Consider the following 14,992-nt stretch of genomic DNA (forward strand, 5'->3'; position numbering starts at 1 on the left):
TTTATTTGAGCATGATTCAGACACAAGGTGATTCAAAGTGCTGTACAGAAAAAGAAAGAGATTAAAATAAAAACATAAATCATTATAAAGGTAACATTAAAACAGAAAAGTGCAGAATAAACCCCCTTCAGTCACAGCAGAGAAACAGAACAGTTTGAGTCTGGATTTAAACTTTGTCAAAGTCGAGGCCTGAGTCACATCTTCAGGAAGAATGTTCCAGGTTTAAAGTGCAAAAAACTCAAACACTGATTCAACATGTTTAGACCTGGTTTAGTCCTGCATTAATCCTGCTTTAGTCTTGGTTTAGTCCAGGTTCAGTCCTGATTTAGCCCTGGTTTAGTCCTGGTTTAGTCCTGGTTTAGTCCTGGTTTAGTCCCAGTTTAGTCCCTGGTTTAGTCCCTGGTTTAGCCCTGGTTTAGTCCTGGTTTAGTCCTGGTTTAGTCCCAGGTTTAGTCCCAGGTTCAGTCCTGGTTTAGTCCTGATTTAGTCCCAGTTTAGTCCCTGGTTTAGTCCTGGTTTAGTCCCAGTTTAGTCCCAGTTTAGTCCCTGGTTTAGTCCCAGTTTAGTTCCTGGTTTAGTCCCAGTTTAGTCCCAGTTTAGTCCCTGGTTTAGTCCCTGGTTTAGTCCTGGTTTAGTCCCAGGTTTAGTCCTGGTTTAGTCCCAGGTTCAGTCCTGGTTCAGTCCTGGTTTAGTCCTGGTTTAGTCCTGGTTTAGTCCTGATTTAGTCCTGATTTAGTCCCAGTTTAGTCCCTGGTTTAGTCCCTGGTTTAGTCCCTGGTTTAGTCCCTGGTTTAGTCCCTGGTTTAGTCCCTGGTTTAGTCCCTGGTTTAGTCCCAGGTTTAGTCCTGGTTTAGTCCCAGGTTTAGTCCTGGTTTAGTCCTGATTTAGTCCCTGGTTTAGTCCGTGGTTTAGTGCTGCTTTAGTCCTGGTTATTCCTGGCCTAGTCCTGGTCTAGACCTGGTTTAGTCCTGGTTTGGTCCTGGTTTAGTTCCTGGTTTAGTCCCTGATTTAATCCTGGCCTAGTCCTGTTTTAGTCCTGATTCAGTCCTGGTTTAGAATGTGACAATCGTTAAAGTTCCGTCACATTGTTCTGGGGTAAACGTCGCTCATTTCTCATTTTTACAGATTTATAGAGTCATAAAACTTAAACCACGTTTCCTCTTCACACTGGATTTATTTATTCCGTGACACACAGTTCAACAGCAGAGACATTTCACTGGTTAATCCACATCCAACACACACACAAACTCTCTGCTGGTGCATGGTCACATTTTTATTCAACGCTTTTCCACTTTGAACACACTCACCGCTCTTCACATTAAGAAACCACACACACACATTCAAACACCAGGGGCACACTCACCCAACCACGTTTATGTCAAGAGCGGAATTTAAACCCCCAACCTTCAGATCGGCGGACACAAACGCGCTAGATTTACACAGGCTTATGGAGTTATTCTACTTGAAACGTGTATTTTCTTTGCGTTGGGTTTGTTTATTCAGCGACACACAGTTCAATGTCACTATTTAAACCACACGAGCTCTACGACTATCCAACGTTTACATTTTCCGTCGCGTACATCACATGGAAATAAGGCTAAGGAGGATCGCTTCTTTCTGAGTCTTTCATTTATAACCAGTAGTAGATTTAAAGCTTTTTCTGTACCAGCCGTGCCGCCTAAGTGAAGCTTAAATAACTATTATAAAGCAATTAACTTGTGGGCGCTGACATATGAATCTTCCCTCACCATCTGCTTCTCCTCAAGAAATGACGCTAAATGCCTGTTGGAGACTTGCCAGAATCACACTGCCCCCCCTCTGTTTGTCGTGTGTACTGCGTTTATTATAGTTACAGTTTCAGGCTTTGCACAGATGGACTGTTTTGTGTTTGCGTTTTGCTTTTTTTTTCCCAGGTTAAAAATCTGTCTATGGAAGATGGAGACGTTTACAGATGTGTCGCCGCTAACGTTCACGGTGAAGCTATCTACTCCGTCTCGCTGATTGTTACGGAAAGTAGGTGTAAAACGCAGCACACGTCAATATTTGTGCGTATACAGGGCCGGTTCTAGCGTTCAGGGGGGGCCTAAGCTGGATTTGTGTCTGAACTTTGTCCCCCTCTTGGCTCAGCTGTTGGAGATTCACATTTGACAACATCCTGACTCTGCTCTCATCACTTTGACCAGTTGTTTTTGTGTTTTTATGACCAAAATCAGACTGAAAACATCCAACGACTGAACTATAGTCACAAGAACAGAACACAAACATAAGGCGGGTTCAAGATTTTTTACATTTTAGCCATTTTTTCTTCGTTTCTGCTGGATTTTAATGCGTTCCAGTTGGCGACAGTGTTCTTACATTTACATTACGTGGGGTCCTTGCACCGGGGTAAACACAGAGCTGCCCTCACCTCTGCCCGACTCAAAAACAAACGTATTAAACAGTAGATATTTTGCTACTATAGATACAAAATAGGGATATTTCGTCTGCTGTAAACACACAAGCCCCGTGTCCATTAAAACTTGATATATTATAGTATTTTCAGTGTGAATGTTTGAGCTCTTGGGGGCCCCCTGCTGGCCTCGGGGACCCTACGCAGCTGCTCATTCCGCTTATAGCTTGGACCGGCCCTGTTCATACATTTCCTTAAGCGTGACACCGTGTCTTTTATTCTCAGATCCTGCGTTAGACTTGAAAAAGATGCTGAAGAAACGGTAAGAACCTCGGAACGTGCACACTGTTCTGTCCAATGATACTCACATGTGTGTTTGTGTCGTTTTTTATTTCGACCATGGATGTAATGTAGGTGTCAAGTCAAAACTATGAAGACAGTAACAAAATCATGATGTGATGTAGGCTTCATTTCATTAATTACCATATTTTCTGGATTATACGTTGCACTTTTTTTTAATAGTTTGGCCAAGGGTGCGGCTTATACTCAGATGCGATTTATGGTATGGTTTTATTTGGACAAGGACAGCGCACAACATTACACTGATGTTAAAAAACGGGATAAAAGGTGCCAGGTTATAGCAAAAATACTGTGCAAACTTTTGAAAACCTGTGCGTGTTATAATCTCGTTTGGCTTTAACTTTTCCACTGACTCAATTTAGCGTCAACAGAGAAAGACGGTTTAGTGAAAGAGGTTCTACATTTTGAAAAGCTACACTCTCCTCTAGAGGGCGCCCTACTGACTCGAGTTGTTGAGAACTAGCAATGCAATGAATAATTTTAAATAGCAGACAGATGTTCGCATATATTAGCAGATTATCAAAATTTGGAGATATGACAGCGCTAATACTGTCTGAGTTTCTTGTCAGGAATCTTTGGCGCACATTTATACATCGATTCAAGAGTCTTTAAGGCGGTTTTGCATGTGAAATACGTTTTTTTTTCTTCATTATTATGCATTTTTTGGCTGGTGCGACTTATACTCCAGTGCGACTTATGCTCCAGAAAACATGGTGATTTATTTATTCATTTTATTATTTCAAGCAGATTAATAAACGCACATATCCAGTACACTTAACGCACATATTATCACATATTTTTTTACTTATTTAAGCTCGAAAAGGAGTGGGAATAAGGTGCTTTTTATATGATATGAGTGCACAAAAATAGCATCCAGTAGAACTCATTTACATCTGTCATTTCAGTTCCTTCCAGCCCACACTGTACTACAAACAGTAATTAAAACACATATAGATTTGTATAAATAAATCTATACCGGCACAGCTGCTTTTCCCTGATCTCTGGCCTTTTCCAGCTCCGTGGAGAAGAGAGAGAAGAAACCACCTACAGAGGAGGAGATGCTGAAGATTCTGTCAGGAGCTGAAAAAAAAGACTACGAGAGGATCTGCGCCGAGCACGGCTTCACCGACTTCAGAGGAATCCTGAAGAAACTCAAGGAGATGAAGAAGAAAGAGGAGGTGGAGGTACGTCCGCCTCACGGAGAGATGTTCAGATATCACAGGATCAGACGAGAAAAACAAGGCGATGTGTTTTAAGGGTTAGAGACTAAAATGGAGCAGATGAGAAAGGTAATAAACTTAAAGGTGCTGTAGTGCGTAAAAGTGACTCTTGTGAGCGTTTAAGCGAGGTTATAATGTTGTCAATTCATCAAAAACAGACCTGGAGTTATGTTTTGTTTCATTCACACATGTTTGAGTTACACTTTATAATTAGTCTGTTCAAATCTCCAAAGATCCAAACGCTCTGTTCCACTTTGTGATGTCATTACGTGGTAGTTTTCAGGTTAACAGCTACGTTTTACCTTTAGTTCAGTCGACGTAAGTGGCAATTCCAGGGCTGAAATCATCCAAATGATTCTAGTGAAGGTGTGTGCAGTTTAAAAACACAGTGGAGCACTTCCTGTATCACCACGTGACATCACAAGGTGGAAAAACTCACTCTAAATCTGCAGAGTTTGTGCGTTAAACGTGTGTGAATGAAACAAAGCACAACTCCAGGTCTGTTTGTGACGAGGAAACAACATTATAACATAGATCAGGAAACAGATAAAGGTGCACTGTGCGACTTTTCTTATGAAGATCTTGCCACATCCTTTTTTTTCCATTGAGATATTATTACTTTGCCTGGAATGTTCCGCAGTCTATCCACACATCTGTCTCCTTGGAGATAGCCAGGTGACACCATCAGGGCAAGTTACAGGACATATCTGCGGAGAGGCGAGAATGCATGCTTTAAGGCGCATGTGTCAAACTTAAGGCCCATGGGCAAAATGTGGCCCGCCGAGTCATTTAATGTGGCCCACAACAAGGTAAAGTAAAAGGTTTGACTGTCTTAAAATGTCAGTTTATCAGGACATAGCAAGTTATACAGCCATATTTTTTTTACATCTATGGAAATACAGATGCAATATTTGTAAAACGAATAAGTAATAAATACAGAAAGTTTATGAATAAGTGAAAAAGTACAGTAGTTAAATTTCGTTTTACGTTACACCTGGAACTTTGAGAGTGACCATTTTCCTGATGTAGCCCTCGGTGAAAATGTGTTAGACGCCCCCTGATTTAAGGTATTCTTCAGCGAACGTTTGATACCGTACTGTGGAACATTCAAGCAAAACAGTGACATCTCCATGGCGACATAATCCACCTGCAGCGTTACGTAATAGAACTCTGGCCACAAAGACACGGGCCACAGCAGCAGCACAGGTGGAACATGCATTTCCTGATGAAAATATAAATCCGTTCCGTGCGTATTTGTTTTCAGATGGTGCGTGTATTGAAGCCTTTGGAAAATCTCACAGCCAAAGCCGGTACCAACGTCGTCTTTGACACGATCCTGGAGCTGAGAGATCCAAACGTCAGAATGCAGTGGTTCCTGGTGAGATGTGTCAGGAGGTGGTGTGTGTGTGTGTGTGTGTGTGTGTGTGTGTGTGAGGAAAGTGCAGACAAGTCTCATCCTCTCTGCGTTTTATTTTCTATATCCAGGGCTCGGAGCTGCTGCGGACTCAGTATTCTCTCGGGAAGTATGAAGTCAAGCAGATGGGAACCAAACACATGTTATGTATCTCCGGCGTCGGCCTCGGTGACACGGGCACGTACGCTCTGCAGGTCGGAGACAAAAGACTCACGGCCAGGCTTCATGTCATAGGTAAAAGGGAAACACAAAAGAGGAGCGTGGTGTTTGATGGATCATAGGCTGCATTTATGTTCTGAAATTTGATGAAATCTATGAAAGGTTTAAGGTTTTTGAAGATAACAGCAAAACATCATCATCATCATCCACAAATGTGTTTATTTATTTAACCTTTATTTAACCAGGAAGGTCCCGTTGAGATTAACCCTCTGATGCATGAATTATGAAAGCCTTGGTCAAGATTTTTATTCTTCTCAGGACATGAAACAACATTGTGAACTGCCTGTAAAAATGAATTAACTTGTGTTGTATTGTAAATATACAGACACATGTTTCTTTTTATGCTTTGAAAAACATTTCAACAATTTCTGGGGAATTTTAACACTGTATAGGCCTGAATAAGAAAACCAATCAGAGGAAATTTACTTGCAGTTACACCGACTCACCACTGAACTGACCACAATGGCGTGTGGCAGCAGAGAGCACTGTAGACACTGATGTGCAGCTCCACCATTTAAACCGATGCATTAAAGAGAAAGTTCTGTTTTAGTTGTTGTCCACTGCAGTGACCGCTGTGCACCAGAGGGTTAAAAACCTCTTTTTCAAGGGAGTCCTGGCCAAGCGGCAGCAGCAAATAAAAAATACAGCTGCATAATTAAAAAGACACGATAACAGGAAAAGACAAACAGAAACAAATACTGAAACATTGTCATTGTTTTTAAGGGACTGAATCCAAAACTTTCCATATCAATATTTTGTCTTGAAGTCACCTCTCTAGGGTGTTGAATTATTTTACTTTAGATGATTTATGCTGACAGACAAAAACTTGAGCGCTTCATGTGGACGGGCCCGGTGATTACAGACATATTAACCATGAATCGGGTCAATAACAAAACAAAACAAAAAAATTCTATATAAATCATTGTTATTGTTAATCTATTAAGGAAATTCACAGTATATTGTTTCTCTTATAATAATATTAATAATACATTTTGTTTATTAAGCACCTTTCTGGACACTGAAGATCGTCTTACAACAATAAGCAAGAACAAAAGCATTAATATATAAAAGTTTAAAATATACAGTAAAAACATACAGTTAAAAGCAGCTAGCTAGCTCACGGTGGCGCAAAAGCTAATTTTATTAAAAACAGAAAACATAAAATAAATTAAAAAACATCCATCCATTCTTATGCTTATCTGGGACCTGGTCGTGGGGGCAGCAGTCTAAGCAGGGACTCCCAGACTTCCCTCACCCCAGACACGTCCTCCAGCTCCTCCAATGGGACCCCAAGGCGTTCCCAGTCCAGCCGAGAGACACAGTCCCTCCAGTGTGTCCTGAGTCCTCCCTGGGGCCTCCTCCTGGTGGGACGTACCCGGAAGGAGGCCCCAGGAAAGACCTAGGACGTCCTTCAAATTCAAATACATTAAAATAAAGATGACCCAATTATTTTTACATGTAGAATACTTCAGTTTGTGGTGTTTTTAAATATGTATTATGCCTCAAAATTAGCATTAGCATTAGCATTGAGACTCTAACATCTTTTTATAAACACAGAAGTTTCCTCCGCAGAAGTATTCATTTTATTTGTGTAAGTTTTAACGTGTTGTCAGTTTAAATATTTATTAATTTTAGCGTGATCTGGCAAAAACCTCATTCAGGAAGTTGCGTAGAGTCGCGTTTTGAGTTTGGATTTGAAGCATCAGAGTGTAACTTATATGTAACTATCATGCACTAATGCTGTTGCCGTGTTAAAAGTCGTGTTTCAGTCTCCACATGTTTCGCCCGTGTGTGTTTTGCTCGTGTAACCGTTATTTAAATTTAAAACTCTCTCTGTAGATGAACCTCTGAAATTCCTATCCGACTTCAAGCCCAAGAAAGTGACTGAAAGGCAGACGGCTGTGTTTGAGGTCCGCCTCTCTAAGAAGACGAACGCACCTCTGATTTGGAAGGTTGGTATCTGACGCGTCGAAGGAATTCAGAAATCTTTTTAAAGAAACAATACGCAGAGGAACGCGTCTCTATTCCTATACCGCGCAAGCTAGTGGGGAATAAGACAAAAAGGGAGATGGTTTTCCCAGATGTACTTGCTCTTTTGCAGGTCAAAGATAAGGAAGTGAAGCGAGATGAGAAGTTTGATGTGTCGCTGTCTGAAGACGGTTTGACCTACACTCTGAAGATTAAGGATGTGAAAGTCAGCGATACCGGAGACTACACCATCAGCATCGGGGACCTCACCGCCACTGTGCCACTATTCATCCAAAGTACTGTATCTCATCGCAAACAAACGACTTTATTGTGTTGTTTTCCCCGTAGGCTTTCCTTTTTTTCCCCTATTTTTTCCCCCCTCTGTCAGACAGATGAGTAGCTACTGCGTTAAATCCCCCTGACACGAGAAAATCTATCGCTCCGCAGCTACAACAACCTAATCTGAACCCCATCTCTCAAATGAAGATCTATGGCCGTCATTATAATTCTCGTTTCTTGTGCTGGAACTTGAAAGTGATCCACCTAAATCCCACCTCACAAGAAGCTAATTTACTAACAAGCCCAAGGAGCGGGCTGGGGCGTGTAAATATCTGCGTAAGGACACCGGGATGTCTTCTGGGGTTGGAGCAATAGAGGCTGTAATTGAGGCTGTGCTAATTAGCGTTATTCATGAGTGCAGTTTTATGAGTGAAGAAGGCTTTTTATTTGTCCTTAACAGGGTCCTACAAAAACAAATAACTCATGAAGAAAATAATAACACCAATACAGTAATGACATCTCACTGCGCTTTTCCAGCTTGACAATCCCCTAGCGCTACCCTGCTGTGAATACTAATACTACAGTACATGAGCCAGAGCCGTCCGCCGACATTATTCTGCTTCCGTCTTATTACTTTTCATTAGTTTACACCTCGGGTTGTTATGAGTTTGGGATTTTTTTTTTTCAACTTTGCCCCGTTTGGTCTCAGGATCCCCTAAAAAACTTGCCTGGGATCCAAAGCACACACTTTTTCAGTACTTTGCAAAGATGTGAGTCTGGACACCGGTGAATCTCCCCGTTTTTAGATGGGCGTGATTGACAGGTGGATTAGCCAATTATTCCAGGAAAAAATGAAGTAAAAAGTATCACAGAGGGCTGAAAAATATGGAGGATATTTGCAGAATCAATGGAAAAAGCATTAAAATGTGAGGTCAAATACCGTACATTTCGGACTATAGAGCGGACCTGAATATAAGCCGCACCAGCTGAATTTTAAAAGAAAATACATTTAGTAAATATATAAGCCGCACTTCGATATAAGCTGCAGGTTTTCATGTTGTAAAAAGATATTTACACAGAAAGGTGGTACACAGAGTTTTTTTGTAAACCTGAAAATTGACATCAAGACAGGATGAACATACCTGCATATGCAAAATAAGAAAAAAAATGAAACTAAAACTGCACCAACACAGTATTTATTTCCTCTGAAAGCTTTTGTCGCATTTATACATTGACTAAGCTCTTCCCGCTGCTGCTTTCAACGTCGCACAATCGGTTCATTGATGCTGAGCTTACGTGCAGTGGCTCTATTTCCTTCTGTGATGTCAAACTTACGTGCAGTGGCTCTATTTCCTTCTTTAATGGTCAAACTTACGTGCAGTGGCTCTATTTCCTTCTTTCATGTTCAAACTTACGTGCAGTGGCTCTATTTCCTTCTTTCATGGTCAAACTTACGTGCAATGGCTCTATTTCCTTCTGTGATGGTCAAACTTGCGTGCAGTGGCTCTATTTCCTTCTTTGATGGACAGATCCGTTGCCTTTATTAAAGCTTCATCATTTAAATTTCTTCGCGTTTTCCATGATGAGAGTTTGTGCATGACGTGCAAAATGACGCAATAATCTTTCCCCACGGCTGTCTCACTTTTGCATTTACTGCTAGAGAGCGCCCCCTGGTGGTTGTTAGCCAGTAAAACTCTATAAATCAGCCTCACCGTTGGTTGCATAGGCCGCAGGGATTAAAGTCTGGGGGAAAAGTATATCGGCATATCCTCCTGAGACCTGGTGTCCTCATCTGTGGACAACACATTTTGGATTGTTTAGGCCACAGTGCAAATTTTTAGAAGAACAGCAACAAGAACATGTTCAATTTTGAATATTTCCAAGAGTTTAGAATATTTATTTATTTTGTTTATTTTTTTATTATTTTTTTTATTTAATTATTTTTATTTAATTTATTTTATTATTTTATTATTATTTTTTTGTATTTTTATTTTATTTACTTATTTTTTTAAATTATTTTATTTGATTAAAGCTCGGGTCTCAGGAGGATATAGTCCGAAATTTACAGTAGATTTGTTTAGGGTTAGGAGTTTATTTGTAAATCATAGGTGATCAATGAGCTCCTTAGTTTCACATGTGTCACTGAAAAAAACAGATCTGATCGGACCATCACGTTTGACCGGAGCTTGAGACGCAACGGAGGGAGCGGTGACCAGACTCATGTCAATCTGAGAGAGATGATTCTGGGTTTGTCGTGCAACCAAAACCCCTTTTTTTAGGACCCACCTTCTGCAAAAATGATATGAGTTTTTATTTAAAGTGGTGCTACAGTCACATCCAGTGTCCCATACTCATGAAACCTGGAACATAGAACCCTGACTTAATGAGGAACACGACAGTTTAACCTTACAGCTGTTTGTGCATTTGTGTTTCCAATTATTTGACCATTTATAGAAAAAAAATATCAAAAAATGACATTCTCAAGGACAAATCCTCTCCACAAACTAATGGATTGTGACACATTGACACAGAATTGCTGCTTCATATGTAAATAGAAAACCTCCCCAATTCATGAGCTTCAAATTGAGCCCAAGACGAGCTCTGTGTCTCCAACGGTTCACCTGCCATAACAGAAATAATTGTCCATACTTAAAACTGACGGATAGAATTCTCAGTCATTTGGGTAGATTTTCAGGATAAAAAATAAACTAAACTTTCATGGATTTTACTCAAACTTGGTGCAGTTGAGGTTTATTTACGGAAATATTATATAAGAGAAAGTTTAGTCTTGTATCTTTTTTAAAACGTTTGAATTTTGGGGGGTTAAAAATCAGACTTAGCAGGAAATATAAACTTCGCTTAACCATAGACTTTGGACTGTTCGTGGCTTATTGCGACAAGTTTTTATCCTTCTTATGCAATATCAAGTCTTTTTTTTGCCATAAATCTGTGCAATAATTCAGTGTAACGTGAATTTAAAGCAACGTCAGTGTTTTTGTGAGACATATTCAGCGGCTTAGTCTATTTCAGTTGAATACTCTTGATTTATTGAAGCATAATCTTGTATTAATTAGTGAAATGTGCACTTATTAATATGCGTTTTAATTTGAGTGGATCTGTCTCAGGTGTAACAACGATCCGAGTCATATAGACGGATGGTAAAATCGACTTTTAACCTCTCGATATGGACAGAATGAAGAGCTAACAACCTTTTTATGTTCAAATGCACTGAAAATGTAAAGGTGATGCCATTAGACTTGGGTCAATTATGTTTTTTTATTTACAAAAAAACAGGAAAGCCATTCAGACTAATGTATTATGGGTGTAGTGTCTTGCCTAAGGACACAAAAACAGCATTTATTGGTGGGATTGAACTTTAACAGCTGTCACGCATATTAAAAATTAAACATAAAATACCGAATTTACAAACCAGACATAGGTATTGGCATTTATACATGAGCTTTTTTTAAAATTTTGTCCATTTTTCTTTTTTTTCCACCTATAAAACCGACTTTATTAATAAAACACTGCATTAAATAAACACTAAAAATATCTAATAATTATTCTATTTTTAAGGAATTCCCATCAAGTTCTGCAGCTACTTGAAAAACACCCGCGTGCAGGAGCGAGGAAAGGCTCGTCTGGAGTGTGAGCTGACCTCCAAAGACGTCCACATCCGCTGGTTTAAAGACGGGAGCGACATCACCGCCAGTCGCCGCTACGTTTTTGTGCACGAGGGAAAGAGAGCGGAAGCCGTTATTGAAGACTGCGAGCTGACGGACGCCGGGGAGTACAGCATAGTGTGTACTCAAGACAACGACACGCACGAGTACTTCTCCACGGCCATCCTCACTGTCGATGGTGAGCCGGAAAGTACTGCATATGACTACATTTCAAGTGGTATCACAACATTCGATTGATACTTGTCGTCAATAATCCCTGGGTGTGTGATGCTAACTGTAGGCACTGCTCTATCTTAGACTTTAATCTGATCTTTATTTCAACATAATATGATGAGAAAACTGACTTATTTGGAACAGATGAGACGATTTGTGCTGTTAAACGAGTCCCACTCAAGTAAAAACCAAAGTTAAATCTTCTGAACTGAAGAAATGGCTGAAAGGTGCGTTTATTTGTACGACATAATCCGTACACAAAGTAATTCGAAGTGCTGTGCAGAATAAGAAAGAGATTAAAATCACACAAATCGAATCATAAATAATCACAAATAATCATCAAAAAATGTACATTAAAAGAGAAAAGTGCAGAATAAAAACCTTTCAGTCACATGTTCAGATGAACGGAACCGTTTAAGCCTGGATTTAAACTTTAGTCCTGGTTTAGTCCCAGTTTAGTTCCAGTTCAGTCCCAGTTCAGTTCGGGTTTAGTCCCGGTTCGGTCCCGCTTTAGTCCCCGGTTTAGCCCCCGGTTTAGTCCCCGGTTTAGTCCTGGTTTACCCCTGGTCTAGTCCTGGTTTAGTCCTGGTTCAGTCCTCCTCATGTGAGATGGTTCTTGTGGCTCATGTGGGAGATGTTCTTTGGTGCTGGTCCATGGAGAGACTTGTTCACACTGAGCTGCTTTAAAGTCTCTGAGCCACAGGAGCCACAGGACACATGTGTGAAGTACTTCCTGGTTCTAGTCCTGACCCGAGCAGCAGTGTTCTGGATGTTCTGGATGTTCTGGATGTTCTGGATGTTCTGTTCTGTGTTAAGGCTCGTTTGGAGAGACCAGTGAGCAGGACGTTACAGTCGTCTAACCTAAAGAGACAAATGCAGGATAAGTCTCTCTAAGTCTGGTTTTGACAGTATATATTAGATTTTTGACATGTTTTTAGACGGTAAAACGCTGCAGATGTTACTGATTTGATGTGTCTGTTAAAGTTCAAGTCTGAGTCCATATTACCTCTAGATTTCTCGCCTGATTTGAAGGTTTTACAGAGACTGGAGCAAAACGTTTTTACTCCTACAACTTTTTGCCCATTTGACAGATTTAACTTTGGCTTTTACCATGGAACAGACCTGGACGACTGAGGGATTACACCGATTTCCCTCTCAAATATCATTACAGTCACACGTTAGCTAGCATAGCAACAGTCGCTCTCACCTTTTTGCTGAAAACCAAACACCTAAACAGAACCATGAACGCTCGGATTGATCACAACCTCCTAAAAATGTGTTGTTTGTTTTGTATTTTTTATCCTGGCTATATTTGACGGCGCTTGCTAATCTGTGCATTGTGTCTCCATGGTAACAGATGAACATTCTGCCATACACACACACGTAAAACACCCCCAGCATGATGTCACTGCAAAGTATCAATTGGCCAAAAAAGCATTTAACACAGATCAGATCCAGCTTTTAAAAATGTTGGCTTCCTTTTCGATACTTCTCCTTTCTGAAGATGCAGTGTAATCGGCTGATATTTTGCAGTGACATGACGCTGGGGGTGTTCTACATGTATGTGCGTTGACAGAATGTTCACCCGTTACCATGGCGACACAATGCACACCTCAGCAAAATAGGCAAATACATTTAAGGTATGTCCGAAAATTGATGAAAAAATACAAAATGGAGGTGTTAGATGTTTGAATTTCAACAAAAAAGGTGAAAGTGATGAACTGAAAACTGTTGGCTAATGCTAGCTAGCTTGTTGTGTAATTTGAGAAGGACTTGGTTAGAATCAGGCGATCTGATTTTTGCTGTTAAACAAGAGGGTTCTTTCTGGTCAGATTACACAAAAAAAAAATAGCTCTAACAAACTTTCAGACAGTGCAGTGCTTACAGTTAGCTGCAAAGTAACAATAGCGTGTGAACATAGGCACTTTGTCCGCATCTTCGACTTTGACGTCTTCACTTTATAAAATCTAAAAACCACTGAGAGACTTTTTAGAGTAATTTATTAAGACCTTTCTCTCTACACTTCCAGAACGTTTTGCGTCAGTGATTAGCGGCATGTCGGACGCCCAGTGTCCAACGGGGTCTTCCGCAGAGCTGTGTGTGGTTCTGGACGATGAGAAAGTGGACGGGATATGGCTGAAGGATGGAATAGAGGTATGGAACATTTCTGGAAGAGATTAATTTGATGAATCGATGCGTTCATATATATTTCTTTGTGTACTGCTGCTGTATTAATAGTATTTTCCGGACTATTTCACATATAAATCGCGTCTGAGTATATGTGTTTTTTCTTCATTATTATGCATTTTTTGGCTGGTGTGACTCATACTCCTGAAAATATGTTAATAATTTGACAACATTGCATAATATGGGACATTTAAACCAGTGGTCCCCAATCTTTTTTGCACCACGGACCGGAATAATGTGGGTTTTATTTTCACGGATCGGCCTCCTACGCAAATAAATGTGGCAAAAATAAGTTAAGTGCATAAAAAATACAACTCACAGCTGCATCAGTGGGAGCTCTGCACTTGTTTCTTCGTCCTTCTTGTTCACGATTGTTTCTTTCAAAAAACTCTAAATCTTATCTTTTAATCCCATGTGTCAAAGCAGTTTTGAAGCTTTCATTGCCTCATTTGCTTTTGCTTTTATTACGCAGATCGGACTCGGCGCGTGAGACTCACCTGTAGAGACAAACCCATGTTTTAAGCAGGAGTTGTCTGTTAAATTGATCTTTCTTTTTCTTGGAGGTCGTAGTCTCCTCTTCTGGGTCGTCTTTGTCCTTTTCCCCTTTGCAAAAAACCTCTCCAAAGACTTTTGTTTTGACTCATTTTCACTAGATTTCTGTGGCGATTTCCTGTCAGGATTTTCATTACATATCCAGGGACGGGCGAAAGTTACGTCGGAGAAGATGCGATCGCTGATAAATTATTGACTGTTTTTGTGTGTCCCTGTAACAAATGCGTAACGGCCCGGTACTGGTCCCCGGCCCGGTGGTTGGGGACCACTGCTCTACGCAATAATTAACTCTTTTTGCTTCCAGATTTCAGAGCAAAGTGAGGTGCAGGTGGTGAAACAGGGGGCCGTCCATAAGTTGCTGTTCTCCAGTGTGACTGATGCACATGAAGGAAAATACACGTTTAAAGCTAAAGGAGCGGAGAGTGAGGCTGTGCTCAGCATCGCAGGTAAGAAACGGTCTGTGGTTATACATTAGGTTATGGGGGACTGAAATCTGTGTACACCATAG

At 40.5% G+C, this 14,992-nt stretch overlaps 1 protein-coding gene across 1 annotated transcript in view; it reads left to right on the forward strand.

The window, feature by feature from the left end:
• Nucleotides 1-14,992, forward strand: part of LOC117371916 (immunoglobulin superfamily member 22-like) — a 35,427-nt gene that overhangs the window by 5,612 nt on the left and 14,823 nt on the right. Inside the window, exons 4-13 of the mRNA XM_033967590.2 lie at nucleotides 1,914-2,013; nucleotides 2,675-2,711; nucleotides 3,765-3,933; nucleotides 5,234-5,347; nucleotides 5,455-5,617; nucleotides 7,442-7,554; nucleotides 7,704-7,866; nucleotides 11,426-11,710; nucleotides 13,775-13,899; nucleotides 14,789-14,930. Coding sequence (XP_033823481.2) covers nucleotides 1,914-2,013; nucleotides 2,675-2,711; nucleotides 3,765-3,933; nucleotides 5,234-5,347; nucleotides 5,455-5,617; nucleotides 7,442-7,554; nucleotides 7,704-7,866; nucleotides 11,426-11,710; nucleotides 13,775-13,899; nucleotides 14,789-14,930 — 1,411 coding nt within the window. The remainder of the gene's footprint in view (nucleotides 1-1,913; nucleotides 2,014-2,674; nucleotides 2,712-3,764; nucleotides 3,934-5,233; nucleotides 5,348-5,454; nucleotides 5,618-7,441; nucleotides 7,555-7,703; nucleotides 7,867-11,425; nucleotides 11,711-13,774; nucleotides 13,900-14,788; nucleotides 14,931-14,992) is intronic.

The sequence above is a fragment of the Periophthalmus magnuspinnatus genome, chromosome 6 (genome assembly GCF_009829125.3).
Source record: "Periophthalmus magnuspinnatus isolate fPerMag1 chromosome 6, fPerMag1.2.pri, whole genome shotgun sequence".
Taxonomy (NCBI): Eukaryota; Metazoa; Chordata; class Actinopteri; order Gobiiformes; family Gobiidae; genus Periophthalmus; species Periophthalmus magnuspinnatus.